The following is a 20,661-nucleotide window of genomic DNA, read 5'->3' on the forward strand; positions in this document are numbered from 1 at the left end:
TAGTACCAGGTGAAATGGGCAACTGGTCTGCTCAGCATGTAGCCTAAAAGGACGATAAAAGGGTAATGATGATCCTCTCATATACCGGTACCTATTTGATATTTTCAAAACTATAGGCCCAGTAGTATATAGATTTAAACATGGCATTAACTTTAGATCAGTTCAGTAAGTACTGATATTGTATATGTACGTACACCGGTACTTGATATAGTGTATGGAGGAATAAGCCTAGCCTATATGCATATCCCACATAGACACGCTATTGTATAGACATATACAATACACTGTGTAGGCTCTTATTCGCTCCCGTAATATAAAAGTATACCGGAAGTATATCGCTGTTTTCACGTTTATGAACCGGCACTTAACGGATTTCCTCTCTCTTTAATCAAGTGTCGACTGATGCATATAATTTTCCAGAAAATCCACGAAACACAAGCATGCAATTTTCTCGTCAGCCGAAACGCAGAACAAAGCCACGTCATGAACTAACATTTTCGTTGTTTTCAACAAATGTTTTCAAGAGTAGATCTGACTTTACAGTTATGAAATATACACACTAATGAAACCCTTTATAGCAAAAATGCCTGAGTTACACTAAATTGATGCACATGTCTTATCAGCAGTTCAGTTTATATTTAGAGCAGAAAAACTAACGCCTTTTTGCAGAGTATATCGCATTGTGAGAGGAATAGCCTAATACAGTATACATAAATGTGGTGAGCTGGAATATAGGCAACTGTATTTTAATAAAAATTTCTGAAGCTTTTTATCTATAATGGTTTAGTTCTGATGATTATTAACTTCACTATTAATTTCAAAGAGCTTTTATATATGTGCTGTACAGAAATTCACTCTAACCGTGACGTATACATACCATAAAATAGCTTGCTTCAAAGTAAATCACCATATTGCGTGGTAGAAGATCGAGCCCCAGAAACTTCAAATTACTAGATGTTAATCAATACTGCTGCATTCTACATCTCAACATAAACATGTCATCAAAAAACTGAAACCTTTTATTTTTTATAGATATCGAAATTTTATTCAATTTGTATACAAATTTCTTGGCGGTAGCATATCACACACAACTTCTATTTACAGGATGTGTATTCGAGTTTCGTGCCATCGTGGAGAAAGAAGTATGGGACACAACAACTGGACCTGTTAAAATGAAATTACGAAAAAAAAAATTAATTTAGCGGAAAACTATCCACATACCATTAATTTGTTTTTCATTTATTTGACAGGTGTTTGCTCATATATATCGGGTGGGCATACAAAAATGGGCCGTACTTTGACACTCATTATCTCCGAAACCCTCTTACGTCAGCTTCTGAAAATTTACACACTCAAAAGCCATTATCAGGCAAAAAGGCGAGGGTCCAGGAGTCACCAAGGTCCCGGGAGCTCTGAACGAGCTATATCGCCTTAAAGCCGATTTGCCATATCTTAGATATGCCAATTGAGCTGTTATTGGCTATTTAAGCCTGTCTGAAAAAAATTTAAATAGACCTTAAGCTCACTTGTGGACGCTTTTGCCTGGAGAACCACGGGTCAACAAAAAACACTGTAACAATTTATCCAGAATTCAACATTAAATTTAGGCATGTCGGAGTGACGATAAACCATAATGAAATAAATAACTCAACACCGATGAGTGCACATATTGTACAAATATATTTGCTTTTCTGCTTTTTGGGCTGAATAGAACTGCAACGTCATCGCATTGAAACACAGTCAATACATTAGGAAAAAAGATTGTGTTTGGAGACAAATGAGTCCACTTTTTTGTTAAATTTCACTGTAGATGATTTGCCCTTCCATGGGAGAATTGTATATATTAATATACGCTACTTCTGTATGTGTACTGAAAGTTAAAACAAGCAAACCTACATAAACCTACGTAATATTGGCACATTATCAGTTTGGAAAAATATAACTTCGTGACAGTATATCATGTGATCTTGAAAAGCAAAATCTTTGAGAAATAATCAAAATTCACAACCTTACGACAATTGAAGCCATGGTTGCATGAATGCAGGAAAATACAAATCCGACGTTGCAGAAAAATTGTTATTAAAACGTTATTAAGACGAGTATTTTCAGTACAAGCGGCATGAACATTTGTACTTCAAAAACCGCCTACGCTAAGTAACTCTCACGAAAAGAAAGGAAAACGATAAAATGAACTATATGTCAAACTCCATGAAAATGTCCAGGTGGTTGGATTTATTTTAAAGATTATTTTGACTCGAGCAAAACGCATGAGAAAAATTGCATTCTATGTAGACGTATACATTAGACACAATAGGTGCCAGTCCACAGCACTTTTCTGTCATGTAAATATATTTATTCAAACTTCATAAAGCAGCAGTTATAAATGCGTTGTTAGACCGATCCTCATTGCAAACTACTTTGAGGAAAGAAAACCGATTCTGACGCCTTTTACTCCTATGAGCCACCATATAAACCAATATTCCAAATGCATTTTAGTCGGTTTAAAACAACCTTCAACAATCCTCAAGAAACAATTTTCTTCAACAGTTTTGCGTGGAGTTTTGTCAGACATTCATACTTCATGCTGACATTTTCTTTTCTTTTAACATACCACCACTATGTCTTTAGATCAACAAAATATCCAGTATGCAATTGTAGTTAATGGTTTCTTGTTTCTAGTTGTTTAGTTTAAAAGTTTAAAATATTGTCATCAATGTTGACACAAAAAAAGACACAAATAATATCTTAAAGCGCTGTATGATCAAACTATTCATAATCCGTTAACATGACACTGGGACGATGTTTGAAAAAAACATGTAGGCCCTATATTAATAGTAATGTGCACTGGGAAATTGCAGTTTACCATGTTTAGTTTATCGAGAAAATATATTTGCAACAGTGTGATGTTTTATTCGGCGAGGGGCCCTGTTTGTGTTACAAGTATATATAATTTCCGGAACCTCAAAAGATATGCTGGCCCCCTTGCCCCCCACCCCCCACCCCTCCCCCGTCGCTTGCTACGCCCCTGATTTTGTCCTAAGTGTACAGACCAAATTTCAATTTCATCCTTTAAGATTGCTGTTCATTGGAGCAAAATCAAAATAGAGTCAAAACTCATGTTCCGGACATTTCAAAGTGATGTTCCACCTTGTTTTACTTGAAAAGGTGATCAATTCCTTGTCCGCCGCAGAGAAAACCATCTTGATTCAGCAAAACTTGTGTCTACCTGGCAGAAAGGTTTCTCTGACACTAAAGCCAGACAATTTTTCCAGCCGACACTTGACTGACACTAGAGCCAGATAATTTTTCCAGACGGCACTTGATTGACACGTGTCACACAGGAGCAGCGCACGCTCTACTCATGACACCTGAAGGGTGATGTAATGTCGGTCACCGGAACGTGCGTTTTTGAGGCTATGTTTTCATTTTAACCCTGTGTACAGACTACTCATGCTATGACCTTGAAAACTGGTCAGTATATTAACAAAATCATGCCATTTGAATGTCTAAAGTTTGAAAAGGTTTGAACAAAGGATAATGGAGCAATGCAGCATCAAAGTACGGCCCATTTTTTTATGCCCACCCGATATATTTAATAAATAAGAAAAATTCTGTTAAAATAAGTTATAGCCTTTATGATGACATAAAAACAGGGTAAAGTGGGATGCAACTGAATGAGTAATCTGGTCAACTTTTATGGTATTGTTGTATGTTGTTTGTAGAGGGAAGCGTTTCGTCAGGATAATATGTTCCGATTATATGACAAGGGTGAAATGTTAATAACTGTATGAAGACGTGTCGAATCAATGACTAGCAAAGCACAGACTAGCGTTACATGGATATTGGATGGTAAGAAAAAACGCTGATACAGACAACGAATTTATCCTTATTTTGGACAGATATATCTGTTAAGGGTATGTTTTTTAATCAAAACAGAATTAAAAAAAACATGGCCCCGCACATACACATTTTATTGATGTCATCTTTAAGATAATCTAATGTTTATTTTAGTGATACTCACATACATTTGGCATCAGGATGTAATTCACATTTGGCAAACATACAGGGATCAACCAAACATGCTATCATGCACGCATCTGTATAATCAAACACATGCATTAATTATTAGAGTATTGTGCTTTACACATGATATACAAACAGTATACCAATTCTTTGGTTCCTGTTTTATACATTTGTCACAGATAGACATAATAAACTAGTTCATCGTTTAAACATGATCATACAGTAAAGGTCTTCATACTGGACACCACATAAACATACCCATCTCTCCATTGTTTTGTTTACTTTCCAACACCATGAAGTTTTGTCTGCATGAGAAATACAGAAGTACTCAATCGAAAACGACAACTTACCATTGTGTGGCAAAACTTCAGCTGAAAACAAAAATGCAGAGCAAATAAATACATTGATTGTAATCTGTATACTTCAAAATGTGAGAGATTATATTTTACTTGTGCTGCTTGGGTTTGCGACGGTTCTGATCTTCCAGCGTTCTATAAATATTTCTTATATTTAATCTTAATAAAGTTTCTCCACTGATAAAACTCAGATGTTATGTCTACATCTTAAGTCTACATTGCAAGATCCCCCTGCATGCTTTCGTTTTTCTGTGACCTTCAACACTAAATTAATAATGATTTCCTCCACCCTTAAAACTGGCAGCTGTCGCAAAGATGTAATACTTTTATAGCATACATATATATGGGACATTAAACAACAATCAAATAATGTGCATAAATAAAAACATATGCCAACAACAACTATCTAGTTTTATGTTTTAAAATTTAAATTATAAGGTTCATGTATAAAATTTATCATGTAAGAATGTAGAGTCTGTGATTAAATTCCGTACCATATGTGCAGCTGATGGTCACAAGTGTCAAGATGGCGATCCTCATGCTCACGCTATGTGGTTTATGTAGGTTGTGAATGTAGGTTTACGGTTGACTACATATTTGCCAACAGCGATATTTGCCATTCTAATAGCATATCTTTTAAGATAACTCTTTAAAACGTCAACGTTCACAACATATAAATGCTCAGTGATAAGGGTAGCACACGTTCGTTCCCACGATTGTGATAAGCATACAGTTCTTGTTCTTAGATTTCAAGTTATTGTGTACTTTACGAACTAAATATCAACAAACAAGAAAATCTGAGTACTACATAAACCGCTTACAAAGAGCAAGACAGGGAATTCACTTGCCAATAAATTTACCGAGAAGCAAAGCAGCTATTATGCTTGGGCCAGACAGTATGTGTATAAACGGGGGAGGTGGGCGGCGTTTCATCTGTATAAGGGAGCTCTACTGACATTACGATGATGCGTTCCGATTATATGACAAGGGTGTACTGGTAATATTTGTATGAAGAAGTATCGAATCACTGGCTTCTATAACATTTCCTCTGTTTATTATAAATACGGACTTATCCTAATCGCAGGATTGTAATCTTAGAAATTCGAGTACTACATCAAGCGTCTTCAAAGGGAAAATATAGGAAAATCAGTTGCCAAGAAATTCACAAAGAAGCAAACAAAGAAGCTAATTGCAACATGCACCTGAAGTCGGATTCATGGAAAAGCCCGTATGACCCTGATTTCTTCCATAATGCTTTGGTCACTCAACTTATAGAAGAATAAATCCAGCAATCAGCCGGGCATGAAGCATCTTATTGCTTTACTGAACATCTACAGGATGCCGGAAAACCTGCAGCACAACAAACACCCCCCCCCTCCCAAAAAATAAAATATAATAACAGAAACTGCTCTGAAAACTTGAGCTACACACGAAAAAAAACGATCTGGTATTTCAGGAAAGACAGAGAGACAGGAGGTTATATCCTTTTGGGATAGAGATAGCTGAAATTAACAACAGAGAAGAATCCTCTATTATTCTGCCAAAGTGCATGTTTCAAACCAAATTCCCCATTTTAAAATAAACTGATGAAGTATTATGTTTCGTTTTTGCCCACTGTATCCTTTGCAGTCAGGGTTTTCAGAAGTTAGCAGATGGAACACATGCCTTTTTAAATGACATTCATTCACTTGGTAAAGAAATTTCATTGGAATGGCCATTTCCTCACATATTTTATCACACCAATATTCACAGCTTGTTTTTTTTATGAAGGTAATCATTACAGAAATAGGTGTTGTATCGTCCTGCTCAGTTCCCCAGTGTTGATACACCGTTATAGTTGGTAAAGAGGTTACGTACATGTGCTGCCGCTACTGAAGTAGGAGGGCCGAGAATACCAAACATGGCACCCCACCCAGTCACATTATACTGACAAGTCAACCAGTCTAACTCTAACCTTTCAGCGGTGAGAGCAGCAGCAAGTACTAATTTTAAAGTCTTTGATATAACCCGATCCGGGTTTGATCTGGGGTTTCTCGACTTCAAGACGACGCTCTAACCATTAGGCCACCGAAGCGGTCTATATGTGGTGTAGTTTTTCTATATTGTTTCCATAAATTGTCTGACTGTTTGAACAGTGTGATTTATGAAACAATAGTGATAATGTATGTCAATGACATCACACTTTTTCTACACGTTTCAGTACAGGCTTGGATACAATTCCTGTAACCTTTTCCTCATGTAATGTGTGCTTGAGCACAAAAAAAGCGGAATGTGATATTAAGTTAAAGTTTTTATGGATAGCAATATCATTGACATATAATTTCAATTTTTTCCACCCACGAAACTGACAGCCATTCTATAAGTAAGAATTCTTTAGTACGATATTAAAAATCAAATAATAATGAAATTAAATATGTGGGAAGGTCTGTCATTAACCTGTGAATGATCGTGGGTTTCCCCGGGTTCTTCTCGGTTTCCTCTTACCATAATGGTGGTCGCTGTCGTGTAAGTGAAATACTCTTGAGTAAGGCCATAAGACCCTTTCAAATAAAGATAATTTACAATTGCAGTTGATGCAGACATAAAAATGTCTGTTGTCTCCTTAAATAAAACGAAGATTTTCAAACGCCTCGAGAATACACGGATTGTTTAAGGCTATAGGATTAAAATACTTACTTTCTTAGAGTTTTTTCATACACAGACTGACAAAAGGTCTGTCAGTTCGTGATTCACTGGAATATTTATGCACGATTGGTAGAACTGAAATTTCTTGTTGTTGACGTTAATATAACTATGGGCCAGGTTTAGTGAACACCGAGGCACTTAATATTTAAAGGACTCTATCCATTACATTTTGTCAGGAATTGTAATGTACAGAGAAGAGAAAGAAGCAGATACGTTTTTACTCTCCTTACTGTAGTCTTTTATATTTATATAAGTTCTTCCTTGAGATGTTTTCATTAAGAATCCACACGAAGTTGACAGCTGAATTCTTTGAAGTTGCACAACAATACATGTAAAGCTCTTGTTAACAGGGTTGGCAAAATCTCAGTTGTACAACTTGGACCCACAATAAATCGAGCTTTGAATGGGGATATGTGCATTTCGATTAGATGGATTACATATATAGCGATGGCAAAAAAGTGGAAATAACTGAATGTGAAATAATATATGATATTATTTAGGGTGGGATATATTTCCTTTCATTGGATAGTAACACTTAAGCCAGTACGATGGTGAAACGTGTTGTTTACGGATGAATCATGTTTTCACCTTTCCATTCATGACAGGCGTCAACACGTGTATCTTCGTCGAGGTGAGCGTTACTTTGACGCCTGTGTTGTCGAGAGAAACTGGCGTCGGGTCAGTGATGCTGTGGGGAGGTTTCACATTCCGCCATCGCCCTCCCCTCGTTGTTGTTGACGGTAACTTGATGCTGCACATTACCGAGACCAGGGGTCGATTCCACAAAGGCAGTTCTGGCTTTAATCAAACTGGATTTGGTATGGTTATGGCGGGGAATCGATCCCAGTGCAAGAAACTGTGGGCCTCTAGAAGCGAAATGTTAATGATAGCTAGTGGAGCACATGTGTTCTCAACGCATGATGTCGCTATAATTCCCAAATGTTACGTAATAACATACCTAATCCATTCTAACTCATGATAACACTTATTGAATGAAATCCTTTATCTTTAACTCACACAAGAATATGTTTCTAACAAAAAAAGAGAGCTACATATATTCCAACTCATCCCCGATATGCAACCTTTTCTCCGCATTGACTTCGTTAGTCCCCTCTACTGTGAAGGATGCTTGATGGATTATAGCAGAAATACAATGTTTAAACGTGCTAAAATATGGCAAAATCATCGCATTATAAAATTTATGTTTTACACACGATGATACACCTTAACCAAAACGAAACTTTGACAGCACGTAGAAATACACACATGAAAGTTTAAGTAACGATATTTCTTGGCTAACGTTTGATCGTCTTACTGAAAAATAAAAAAAACACAGTGCATGGTTTGAACGAAAAATAGTTTTTGATCGAGGGTACATTTTTGGAGAGTTATTACTAAGGAACCATCTCTTACATGGCATTAATAACTTTTATGGAGTCTTTGACCAAGTTTTATACTTCTGATTCCGAAACTTGCAGAACTGTGCGAGGATCCTTGAATTTGCAGCGGTCACTGACCCGGGGTCACATTTCAGCAGGACTATAACTCGTCCCACACGGCTCAGGTGACGAGAGCATTTATGGATGCAAACAACATTCATGTGGACTTGGCCTTCAAATTCATCTGATTTAGCATCTATTGAGAACTTTTGAGACAAAATGGACATGTGACGGCAGCGGACGTCAACCCCCAAATGTCAAGGGCAATGGCTAGAGACCTAACCACGATCTGGTTGGAGATTCCGCTCGCATTCCTAGCTCGTATCGTGACTTGTAGAGAAGAGACGTAGATACACATGCAAAAGCCATCGACGCTCGAGGTGGACACACCCATTACTGAGCTGGTCAGCTTTAATTGTGACCCTTTCTGCGTCAATGACAATGAAAAATATATTTGTAATTATCTACAATTACTTCGTTGAGTGAGTATACATCTGATATAGTCTTGGTTCTGCCCTGATGCTAACACCCTTTGCCGTTTACAAAGGTTTGCTATAGGTAGAGCTGTAATAAGAAATACGAAGCCAGTCAGTCAATTATCGAGCACACAAGTGGAAGTGTTCTTTTATTAAAGAGACAAATATTAATATAAACAGGTGCATACATGTATATCCGTATTATGTAATACATTGTTTAATATTATATAACATTTGCACCGCTTATTTACAAGTATATAAATGTCTTTAATATTTAACAATAATATTCGACAAACCGTAAATTATATAATATTAGATAATCGTACTTATGAATCAGTACGTACATGTAATACAATTTAACTATAGGTCTTACGCTGGGACACCTGTTACTTACCTGTAATAAGAAATACGAAGCCAGTCAGTCAATTATCGAGCACACAAGTGGAAGTGAAGTCCTACCACTCTGTGCCCGACTTTATAGCTGACCAACGTGGCAACGCATTCACAGAACAGGCAAGAACAAATGTCTCCACGGACGACCGTAACCTTGTACAGGCGCCCTAGAGAGCGGCCCTTTCTATACATGTACGCTCCCGCTAATCGGGTTAATCCTCCACCCCGAGTCATTCATAATGACTCGGTAACAGATGGGTATCCCGACCACAGAAGCGCGTACATACAATCTTTAGACATGTAGGTAAATATACGGTATATTCTATATAAGTAAATAGGTGTGGCATATTGATTTACATGTACACCAAAAGATACATTTCATTATTAATTTAATACAGTGGTATGCTCTGTGACGTAAGTAAGTAATACATGGAGTAATATGTGAATATAATATAACTTAATAACATACAGTGAAATGGTGTGTGCATGCTGTGACGTGCATGTACACACCTTATCTTATATAATTCTATCGGTCTGAATAAGGGCTAATACATATATCAAATAATACAAACAATACTGTCAATATAATATAACAAATAAATAATGTGATTATACATGTAATGAATCATATAAACAACATGGTCAATATATAAATAATCGTGATTATGTAACCTATAACACATCTTCTGCCGTAAGTCTGTTGTAGATCTTTAGGATGAAATCAAATTAACCATCGGCGGTTTATTAGACTATACTACATACTTGTAGTTCCCTACAGAAATGCCTTATTTGCCTCACAAGTACTTGAATCTGGCTCTAGTAGGACCGGTGGACTAGAACAGTTGTTTATTGGGTATCTGTTCTTACATGCAAAATTCTCCATGGTATGAACTCAGCACTACAGTATTTCATTCTTTTTTTTTTTTGTCCTGCAAACGTTCAAATATACACAATCTATAAACACTTATGATGGCTATACACCTTTGTTTCTACATCCATTAATATCTTCATTTTAAGCAATGCACGATACCAAGTCCGGCATTTTGGGAGTGAACTTTATCATCGACAACATGCAATATACCGTACCGACACGTACTGATAGGAGGCAACGAGTTACTTAATATATGTCCTTACTCAGCAAGGTCGTCAACATTTAATGATCAATGATCCAGGTTATCAAGCGATATATCCGCTGCTTGTATTTATAACGGGTAACATTTCAATCTGCTGTACTGCTTTCTAAACAAGTATGATTTTCTAACAGCCGTTTAAAAGAAACTGTTTTATTACTGCTTTTACTAATACCAGTAAACAACGCATTACACCAAATAAAACCTCACGAGCATCAGTTCTGTACAAATATACAAAATAGAGAATACTAGTATCACTAAGAACAACTAATCCAAGGCTGCCACAAAATTAACTGTGAGCTATTAACTGTGATGCTGAAATTCGACTTTTTAATAAGTGACATCAAGCAAATGTTAATAAATGTATAGGTTTATTGCAGGTGTGCACTGCACAGGTTTGATGAGGATCGTCCATCCTATAGTACTAAATGCTCAATAGCTGATACCGAACTCATACACTTTAAGATTCATAGGTATAGTTCGAGTGGAGATGATTGGTGATATAGGTGAAATATGCGAAACAAGCTGGAAAACTCTCAAAAGTGGTCTTCATCTAGTTTTTGTATACTAATACATATAAGTAGTGGACAAAGTCGCCAGTCTTTTTGCGAATGATGAATGAAGTATCAATTATCCATGACATGAACACATTTAGCTATGGTTTGTGCGAACATTTCAGGACAAGTTTAGTTATGAATTGACTAATTGCTAGTAAAGCATTCAGAAGATTTGATCATCTATGAAGACCTTAGTGTTGCCAAACTTCAGCATCAAACAGAAGACACAGCACCTTGTGACAACCGGGCTGAGGAAATTCTTTGGCACTTTACACACATAAGAAGATAACCGCATTCCGTTTCCAAGCACTTGAGCGACGGGTTTGAGCACATGCAGGTAGGCACAAGATCGCCACAAGTCTGTCTAGAAAACCCGCTTGAGTTAGCAGCCAGTGGGTGAGAGTTGCTGGAATTTGCACTTGCGCTGAGAGTTTTCGAATTCTCCAGCCATGTAGAAACTTGGAGCACAGTATTCATGGGGTTTCCATGGCTGATCTCGTGATAAAGTGGATCATCAACATCTTGGTGGTAGTCGTTGCTTTCGAGGACCGGATGGTTGATGGTCGCTGTTTCGCTAAGTGCAAACCCAGTATTGACTTGTCCATCGCCATGGTAACGGCTTTGTTCACCTGTAACACAGAAGTTAACCGGCTGATCGCTCAAGAAATATTTTTGATCAGGTAAAAGATATATACTATATCAAGAATAGAGTAGGACAAATACAAAGTTTAGGTCACTTTGTGCGCGATCTTCAGAGCACGGGTTTAATAACAAGAAAACTGTATAATTCTATGACCTCAATCACACTAAGGGGAAAACAATAAAATACATCCATCAGCAGCAAATACATACCTGAATGTAGTTTTCATATCGTATAGGAGATCGTAGGAGAACCGTGAACGGATGACAAACGCGGCTTACATTCTTGCAGACGTGCAAGGAAACGTAGTACTTGTCGATACAAACCATGTTTCATGAAGCTCGCTGTCCATCGGAATTGACCGAATGGCAAAGCATTCATGTGTTCAAAGCTTTAACTAATCTGTAAGATTTTTCCATATATTCACCATTTATGGTGTGTTCACCACCTACCTTGCCTTTCTTTAGGTTGTTGTTTTCTGTTTTTACAAACGCAGCACAAGATAACTAGCACCGCTAATAAAATTGTTTCCAAGCAAGCCAGCACAGACACTCCGATAAGTGCGCCTTCTAAATTCTCACTGGTAGAGGATAAGGTGGTGTTTTCAGACATTGTAGTGGTATATTCTGTTGGTGGTCTGGTTTGGTTTTCACACTCTGAGCACTGGTTCTTCAAGACGCATTCAGACTTAACTGAAGATTGTCGACTGCCATATATGTCATAGAAAGCCAGCTTGTCCTTGTACAAGACGAATTTACCATTCTCGTACTTCCCCACCTGTAAAGAGGAATCAGTTTAGACATTAATCAGAGCAGAAACAATCACGCGACATCATTGCAGAGTCCGTTTCAGCGAGAGTACACAATATTTACTTATTTCATTGGTGTTTTACGCCGTATTGAAAAAAATTTCAACGGCGGCCAACATTATGGTGGGAGGAAGGCTCTGAGAGTTAACTTAATGTATTGGCCAAATCTAGATTATTGGCATTTCGTGAGACATAATCATAGCGGTACAATCACTGGAGAGATTAATTCAGTTTGAGTATCATGAGGTACGCTCATTGAGAAAATAGCTTGGGATTAAAGCTGAGGTACATGGACAAGAAGTGGGATAAACCAGGAAACCATTTGCCAACTAGCAACTTTTTGTCGCTGCTCTGGTTTTAACCTATATACTGTTTTCACTGTCTTTCACAGGGACTGATTTTGTTACATTGATATGTGGGTGTGGCATTGTATATTACTGTGGCTGTTGATATGAAAGTTAAAAGTTTTCAAAATGACAAGTAATTCTTGCTTACGCTAATCCGTCGGAGTTGTTTTTACTTGTTTTGTTTTTATTATAACGTAATAATAGACACGTGACGTCCAATAAACCTGCATACTATTAACATCAAAGCATTTTTGTTAACATATTTCTAATTAAGACATGTGATTCTATGTCAAATGTGATGACAACACAGTATTTTGAGTAAGTCTACACCAGTGACGTGTAATAACTGACAATTAACATCACTGCATTTCTTTTACCTAATTCTGCTTAAGCCATAATGCCAGGGGTGTGTAATTTGCTACTATTTATACATTTACATCAACTGTTATAATAGGGCCTTAACAGAGGGGAATTGACGTGAGGCCGTGTTTCACCGGTTGCGTGTGATCATTTGCCAGCTATCACACTGTCGTCGCTGTTTTTCTCTCTATGTATGCGACTTAATTATATGGTGCTAGGGGGCATGTTCGTTAATATAATTTGAGCATTAACATGAACAGTTACTGTAACACGCAAACCCTAAGAGTGGTAAACTGACATGAGAGACGTTTGACCATTTTCCAACTAAGACACTGTTGCTGCTGTTTTTATGCTCGCTAAAAAAACGACATTCTGCTGAATAAAATGAAAAAGTAATGCTTCGACGACAGGATGATAACAAATGGTCAAACGTAACCGGTGAAATACGGTCTCAATATAACTGAGTTAGGGACATAAGATTTACAGCACTGAGAGTAAAACCAGTAAGTGTCTTTGTCCGAACATGGTGTGGAAAAGGACAAATAATGATATAAATATAAAACCATGGACAGTAAAAGCAGAGCATGTTGTACTGCCATTTTAACATGCAATAAAATAAAATTAAATCTGAAATAAGATCAGGTTCAACACGGATATTTTGTAGTGTCAATTTCGGATTTCTCCGTTACGTGTAACCATTTGCCAACTACCAGTGTACTCAGTGTAACATTGGCTATTCTCAGGTGTTAAATGTCCTTATGACCCGGGCATTTAGCTGTGCGGTGTTTTCTTACACATGTAGTTTATACTTACATCAATGTAACCATAGCCTGATTTTGAAGTTGAATACTGGATGTTAAAAATGGTGAACCCAATAAGTCCATTTCCGTTCTCGTCAAATAATTTCTCATCCTCTTGGGATGATAACGTGACCTGGGAAATGGCGTTGGTGAGCAGTTTAGCTCCATTCATCGTTCTCTCCGAAACGGATGAAGGTGAGCATATTTCTCCACGACAGAGTTTTCGGAACACTTTTTCTATGCCTTTCGCCCCTGCCAAAACAGCATTAATCGTGTGCACTACTCTTTGATCACGGCTGTATTTGTTAAGGTCTGAGGCATTGAATCGCCCATGGTTTATTCTGTTACACAGTGGAAGATCTCGTTTATTAGCTATGAATCCATCTTCGAATTTGCAGCTGAAACGATCTTGCCAGAATAGCCTTAGCCAGTCACATTTAGTGCACGTAAATGGGTCTTTCTGACTGACGAATACTTTGAACTGATCAGTGTTGTCGTAAAGCGTTGTGTCAGAGTGCAGCACTACAGATCCTCTTGCATAATTTACTCGTCCTTCTTTCAGCAAGGCTTCGTTGACACCCCAGGCCTCTGTGGCAACAAAGAGAAATTCCCCTGGATCTACATCAGCTCGGTCTCGCAGGCTGTCAAGCACTTTTTCGGCTAGAGTATCAATGCCAAAATAAACAATAACTTTGGCGTAGGTGCGGCGCAGAGTAGAAACAATATCCTTAAAGCTCTTTTCAATAACTGACTTGGATATTGGGACAGTATCAGCTAAGCAAATACCTCTTTTGTTCGCATACTTCTTGAATGTCTTCATTCCTTCTGTGCCATAATTGTTGTCCATGTACATAACAGCCACATATTTCCAGTTCATGGCATCGAGTAAATCTACAATGGCGTTTACCTGTGTCTTGTCGCTAGGAACAGTCCGGAGGAAATAAGCGTACTTTTCCCGGTCATCTAGGTCAGTCGAAGAAGCGCCATAGGATATTTGGGGAATGCGGATCCGCCTGAGCATGTCGGCAACTTCCAGTGTAACATCACTGGAGAGGGAACCAATCACCAAGATGACTTTGTCGGGGTCAATGTAGGTGTTTGTTCTCTGATCAAATAGTTTGTATTTTCCACTCAAAAAGTTGGATAAAATATATTCAGCTCTTAAAGGGTTATAACAATCATCGAAAGCTATCCCTCCGAATTTCAGCATCGGATACTTCCTTTGAATAACGCTAATTGCGTACTCAAATGCTTCAAATGTTAGATACGAAACAGTGTTACTTCGGAACTCTCTGCATTCAAAATCACCATCACTCTTTTCACTTAATGAGAATAAACCGAGCAAAAGAAGATCGCCTGGTATGTAGGAAAACTGAATATCCTCCACAGGGATGCATTCTTGGCAAGACGAACCGCATGTGGACCGTGGAAGATTCTGGCCGCTCAGATTTAACCCAGACTCGGGGTCTCTTACATTAATCTTGTTTTTGTCCAGGGTGAGTGTATTGTTTGTGTAACTTCCAACCTAAAATTCAAAAGATAACGCCAAGCCAATAAAGGTATTAAAGGTAACCATAATATATTGGGATGCCAAATGTATACGAAGGGCATATATTAAGTTTATCTGTAATAATCAGTGATTCATGTACTTGATTGGTGTTAAACGCCGTACTCAAGAATGTTTCACTTATACGACAGCGCCCAGCATTATGGTGGGATTAAACCAACCACAATGTGGAGGCCGCTGGAAGACCTTTCCTTGCACGACCGAAGAGGTAGGCAGCATCAGCTGGACATGGTCTCACAGGGACCGCATTGGTGAGATGCTCCTTTGTTGCCCTGATACGCTAACAACTAGGCCACGGATCATCAGTGAGATAAATCATGTGTGATAAATCATGAGGGGGGTCTTATTTGAAATTTTACTTATAAACTGCTTAGATCATACTAAGATACTTTGATTTAAAACAAATTACGTTATTTTTTCAAGAATAAATAAGGAAACAAACGCTTCTTACAATGCTGTGCTTGTTTTTCCAAACGTTGTAAACCTCGTACGAAACTGTCTTATCGTTTGTCATAAGTTCCCCAGCAGCGTCGAATTTGATGACTCTCTTCAGCAGCCGGAATTCGTACGGAGCAAAATTTTCTTCAATCTTGGAATAATCCAGTGTTGTTTCGTTCAATGACCTTACAAGCCTTGTGTATTTGAAAGACGGCGGAACACACATTGGGTCTCCAGTACAAGATGATGGATCATTCTTCAGGGCTGTGACAAGCACATAGACAGCGTCTATTGCACTGGCTACGTAATCCGACTGCTGATAGTTCTTCTCCAAAAACGACCTTTGTATGCGAGCACAGCTGTTTAGAGGGTTATCAAATTCACAGTTGTATGAAGTCTCCACATACTTCTTGAATAATCTTGAAAGTGGATGATCTGACTTCCCCTGAATTACGTTCTCCAGATGGTCAAGGAAGTATGTCTTGAATTCTTTTAATACCGTTGATGGTAAAGCCACCGTAATAAGTCCGTCTACCTGTTGACTGGATTTTGGAATCAAATTCTCGTTGAGTCCGATCGCTTCGGACATAACCCAGAAGAGTCGTTTGAAATCCCTATCATATTTTCTGGCGCCATCCTGCTGCGCGCGCAATAGAAGCGAGGCTTGGGCCAGTTGACCAATGTAGACGATACCCAGTTGATTGTGACGAGTTTTGCCAAGCTTGGAAGCCAATGATGTAATAATACCTTCTGCAGTCTCCGGATGCCTTTCATGGGGCGAAATCGACTTCTCTGTGATAATGCACACCTTTTCCTCGACCGCTGTGAGTTTTCGTAGTAAGTGCACTCCATCCATACCGTACGCATCAGTAGTATAGACAACTGCAATGTATGTCCAGTTTAGCTGCTTTACTGTCTCAAGCAAGACCTGTAGCACATTCAGATAAAGACGTCAGTGTCAACAAAAATGGAAAAGCTAAACATATGAAGATCACCATTTAATGTAGCCATTGAAGACTATGCGCTTTCTAATTTTTGTGAATTTATGTTCAGTCCTTCGTTTTCATAATCCTAAACCCACATATATCGGGTTTGGTTCATAAACTCCGATTTTCTGTGCGAAGCGAATGTTACACGGAATTTATCACCGGTTCTAGCTGCCATTAGTTTTGTATAAGTTTTCCTTCAGGAGAAAAAATTCGAACTGAAATATACCTTTGTCTGTTCTGTATCTGAAGGGACGGTACGGTAGAAGGACGGGTAGAGCGTGTTATTTCCCAAGCCAGCTGCAGTGGCCGCAGAACTTATCACAGGTAAATGGCTACCTTGGGCTAGCTTGGCTACTTCCTTGACAGTTTGGCTGGTCGATGTGTCGATGATACCTACAGGTGCAACAAGGTGATTTCATGAAAATGCAAGCAATCAGATATGTGATAGGTGAAGAAACGATTATAACATAATAACAGGTAACCTATTTGAGAATAAGTAATGGTTAAAATATGGTAACTTTATAAAAAGCATACCGACGGGTTAATTTGTTCATGAATTCGTGTAGAGAAAGAATGGAAATAAGATGTATAGAGGCCAGATTCTAACACGCATTGTCAGACGACTTCAAGGCACAGGTGTTTAAGTGCAGTCACACTTAAAAATTTGGAATTCATCAACCAGTCAGAGGAAATCCGCTTATCCTTCATGGTCGATTTACATTTCATCTGAAATGGTCTTTTATTGTCTTGGCTAACCATCCAGTGTTCTGCGTTTCCAAACATGAATGGAAATCAGACTGATATTTACCAACCACCGTTGAATTTTCATATGCTTGTTTAGCTGTGGAACAGCTACCAACGTCATCATACCCTGCTCGAATTAGCGTGTCGATGGTTATCTTCACGGCCTTCCTCTCGAGGTTGCAATCGTCAGATATGTCGATACCTAAACATACATACAGTGTCTGTCTTAAAAACGGCGTTTCCTGATTTAATACAGTTATTTATAAAGTTAACAAATCACGTATGAATAAACACTTTCACTGTCGAGAGAAAACAAACAGTCAACTGCGGAAGTAATATTGTTCAAACGCCCCAAAAGCCCCCAATAACCGCTTATTGAAAGAGCGAGAAAGTCTCAAAAATCTAGAAAACCCGAGTCCAAAGCAATAACGTCATAAAGCAAGTTTAGCTGAACTCATTATACGCCCAAACAAATTTTCCTGCTTAAGTTATAAACATAAGGAAGCAAGTATTCGGGAAGTATTCCATGTGCCCTGTCGTCCAGAGCTATCACAGTTGTATGTCACAGTTGTTAACAAAATAAAATCGGGCGTCATTTTTGCTTGAATAAGACTAAACGCTCCAAAACTGGAATTTGATCGGTAACTTGTTTCGGTAAAGGGTAATATGTTTCGGTTTAATACAATAAAAAGTTTTGAAAGAAAATGATGCAGAAAACTGTTTAAATTGTTTGAAATGTTAGTATGGGAAATGTAACTCAAAAATTCATCTATAATTTGTCGTGATGAAGCCATGTGCAAAGTTTCACTTCAATACGTTGAATAGGCCTGAAAGAAGTCCGAAAGACAGTTTTGTAAAGAGCTGGCAGACTGGATTAGAAATAATGATGTCCCCTTCACCTCCCCCTCCCCGACAACATCATGGGTACTGATAGGAGATTAACAATAAACCAACATGTAATTGTTTAGGTATTCAGGCGAAGTGTTTTTATCATGTATAGGTATTGGCATCGAAGAATACAGGCCGTTATAGTGTGACTCCAACAGAATAGGCCTGACCCAGATGTATGTCTGTCGTGGAGGGGAGCCATATAAAAACAGCTCGAGTTTGTTCACCCTTGATTATTTTCAGGCCACTCCCGGACGTACCGGGTGTTAAAATCTTTTCGGTATACTCCCGGATGTACATGGCGTGTTTTTTTTTTAACAGTGCATGATGTACTTTAAAAAAACTTGTGGCTTGTGTGTCATACAAGTTCAAACCACCAACAGCAGTACAGATTTGTTGTGGGCCAGAGAAGAAAAAGCACGATACTATAATAGAGACAGTGAGGGTATGATTTTTTTCTCTTACAAACAACCGGTGAACTTCCAATGTTACGTCTATTGATAAATTATAAAAGAAACATATGTACTCAACATGAATGTACTACTACTAACAAAAACTAAATGATAATCTTACGGAGCTCATGGAATACGTGGCATATGTGAATTGTATATGTAGCTTTTCATATATGTAACCACAAATGGATTATCCTGTTATGGGTGCGTCATTTTTTGACACCTCTACCAAGTTCAGCTGTGTTGCGAGGGCGCGTATCACCAACATCCAACCTCCCCCACTCCTCTCCACCTTATACCTTCCCGACCAATCATTCGTACGTTCCCAGAGTGTATACCAATACATGAAATACCCTAAATGAAAAATAAAAAAAATCTGCCAGAGGATTCGCCATGTGTGTCCAACAAAAACTGGTTTGTCGCTTTACTGATAAGATATAAAGAGTACTTATCACACAAATGGGCAGGATTGAGACAAAGCTTACCAATTGTTTTCCCTGGAATGTAAGAATTTCCTGTGGGTGAGCCATTCAATTTTTCCACTGACCATACCATGGCCGCGACTGTCTGGAGTTCTCCAGGAATATACTTGCCACACAAGCCATCGTGCGAGTCTCGAATACCGGCGATCGTGGACAAAACAATGTCTCCTGGAATCCTTATGAAGTCCAGGTCACAGTGCTGTGCGAGACACAGGTACAGGTGTGACAACAAAAGAAGCAGAAACCATAGGTCAATACGGACCGGCATGATATTTACATCTCCGGGGGAGGACTGAGGTGAAGTCCGATCTTAAGTTACATTTGCCAAGTCTTACTAGACAGTGTTAACTCCGTAGTTAGATGTATCCGCGCCCCATAACCTGAGGCTACACGGTATATATATACAGCCTTGTACCTGGCCTATCCCTTAGAAAGCTTGGCACTGCGACACGCTCAGATGATTCGACTCTTTATGAGACATTCTAAATGTAGGTCAAATGTAGTGACGCGTTTGCTGAATAGGTGTTTACCGCAGTTTCCGCTACATCCTAAAAAAACTACTGTCCACGGCATACTATTCGAGTGAATACACTTTCATCGCCATAAGAAGAAAGTCAATATACGCATGAATGAGCTGTACTGGTAAAGTCCCTAACATGTTTAGCATAAAAGTTCCAAGCGATAAAGTTTCACAGTCGAAATACACACACGTATATGACTGCATTCACATCAGAAGCGCTAACTTTGTTACTATAAAAGACTTACAGCATAAAGATTAAAATCAGATTGGCGACGACTGTGTATAGTTAGCAATTCAGCGTCACACGTAACCCGTGTAACACGGCATTTTGTAAGTTTTCTTAACTTAACAGCTTTCTCAGCAGACGCATGCATGTTGGATTCTCAGTGTTAAACTGACAAGATATTTGACTGTTGTCTCTTCTATTTGTTCTTAAGCTTGGGATTAATAAAACTACGTTGACTCTTCTATGTTTTCCAGACAATATAAGTCAAATGTCAGGTAATTATTACTGTTAAATGGCAATTGTGCCATGGAAACATAAAGAGATATATTTATACTAACACG

At 38.3% G+C, this 20,661-nt stretch overlaps 1 protein-coding gene and 1 long non-coding RNA gene across 2 annotated transcripts; both read right to left on the reverse strand.

Moving 5' to 3' along the window:
- Positions 1 to 1,066: 1,066 nt before the first annotated feature.
- Positions 1,067 to 4,396, reverse strand: LOC135469987 (uncharacterized). The gene is made up of 3 exons (XR_010444369.1): positions 4,374 to 4,396; positions 4,022 to 4,097; positions 1,067 to 1,164 (listed from the first exon to the last, which is right to left on the reverse strand). It is a non-coding gene; the product is annotated as an uncharacterized LOC135469987 (long non-coding RNA).
- A 4,711-nt stretch (positions 4,397 to 9,107) lies between these two features.
- LOC135470406 (uncharacterized) lies at positions 9,108 to 19,999 on the reverse strand. Its single transcript, XM_064749328.1, has 7 exons — positions 19,578 to 19,999; positions 17,817 to 17,954; positions 17,235 to 17,401; positions 16,033 to 16,947; positions 14,028 to 15,539; positions 12,152 to 12,476; positions 9,108 to 11,688 (listed from the first exon to the last, which is right to left on the reverse strand). Exons 1-7 carry the CDS (start codon positions 19,840 to 19,842, stop codon positions 11,273 to 11,275), a joined length of 3,738 nt encoding a protein of 1,245 aa, XP_064605398.1. The 5' UTR covers positions 19,843 to 19,999; the 3' UTR covers positions 9,108 to 11,272.
- Between the last annotated feature and the right edge of the window lie 662 nt (positions 20,000 to 20,661).

This window comes from Liolophura sinensis, chromosome 7, assembly GCF_032854445.1.
Source record: "Liolophura sinensis isolate JHLJ2023 chromosome 7, CUHK_Ljap_v2, whole genome shotgun sequence".
Taxonomy (NCBI): Eukaryota; Metazoa; Mollusca; class Polyplacophora; order Chitonida; family Chitonidae; genus Liolophura; species Liolophura sinensis.

Coding starts and splice junctions, on each gene's coding strand:
- LOC135470406 (XM_064749328.1), bottom strand. CDS start 19,842: ATGCCGGTCCGTATTGACCTATGGTTTCTGCTTCTTTTGTTGTCACAC. Junction 16,948..17,234: donor CAGATACAGAACAGACAAAG/GTATATTTCAGT, acceptor AATGTGCTACAG/GTCTTGCTTGAGACAGTAAA. Junction 12,477..14,027: donor CAGGCTATGGTTACATTGAT/GTAAGTATAAAC, acceptor TCCTCTTTACAG/GTGGGGAAGTACGAGAATGG.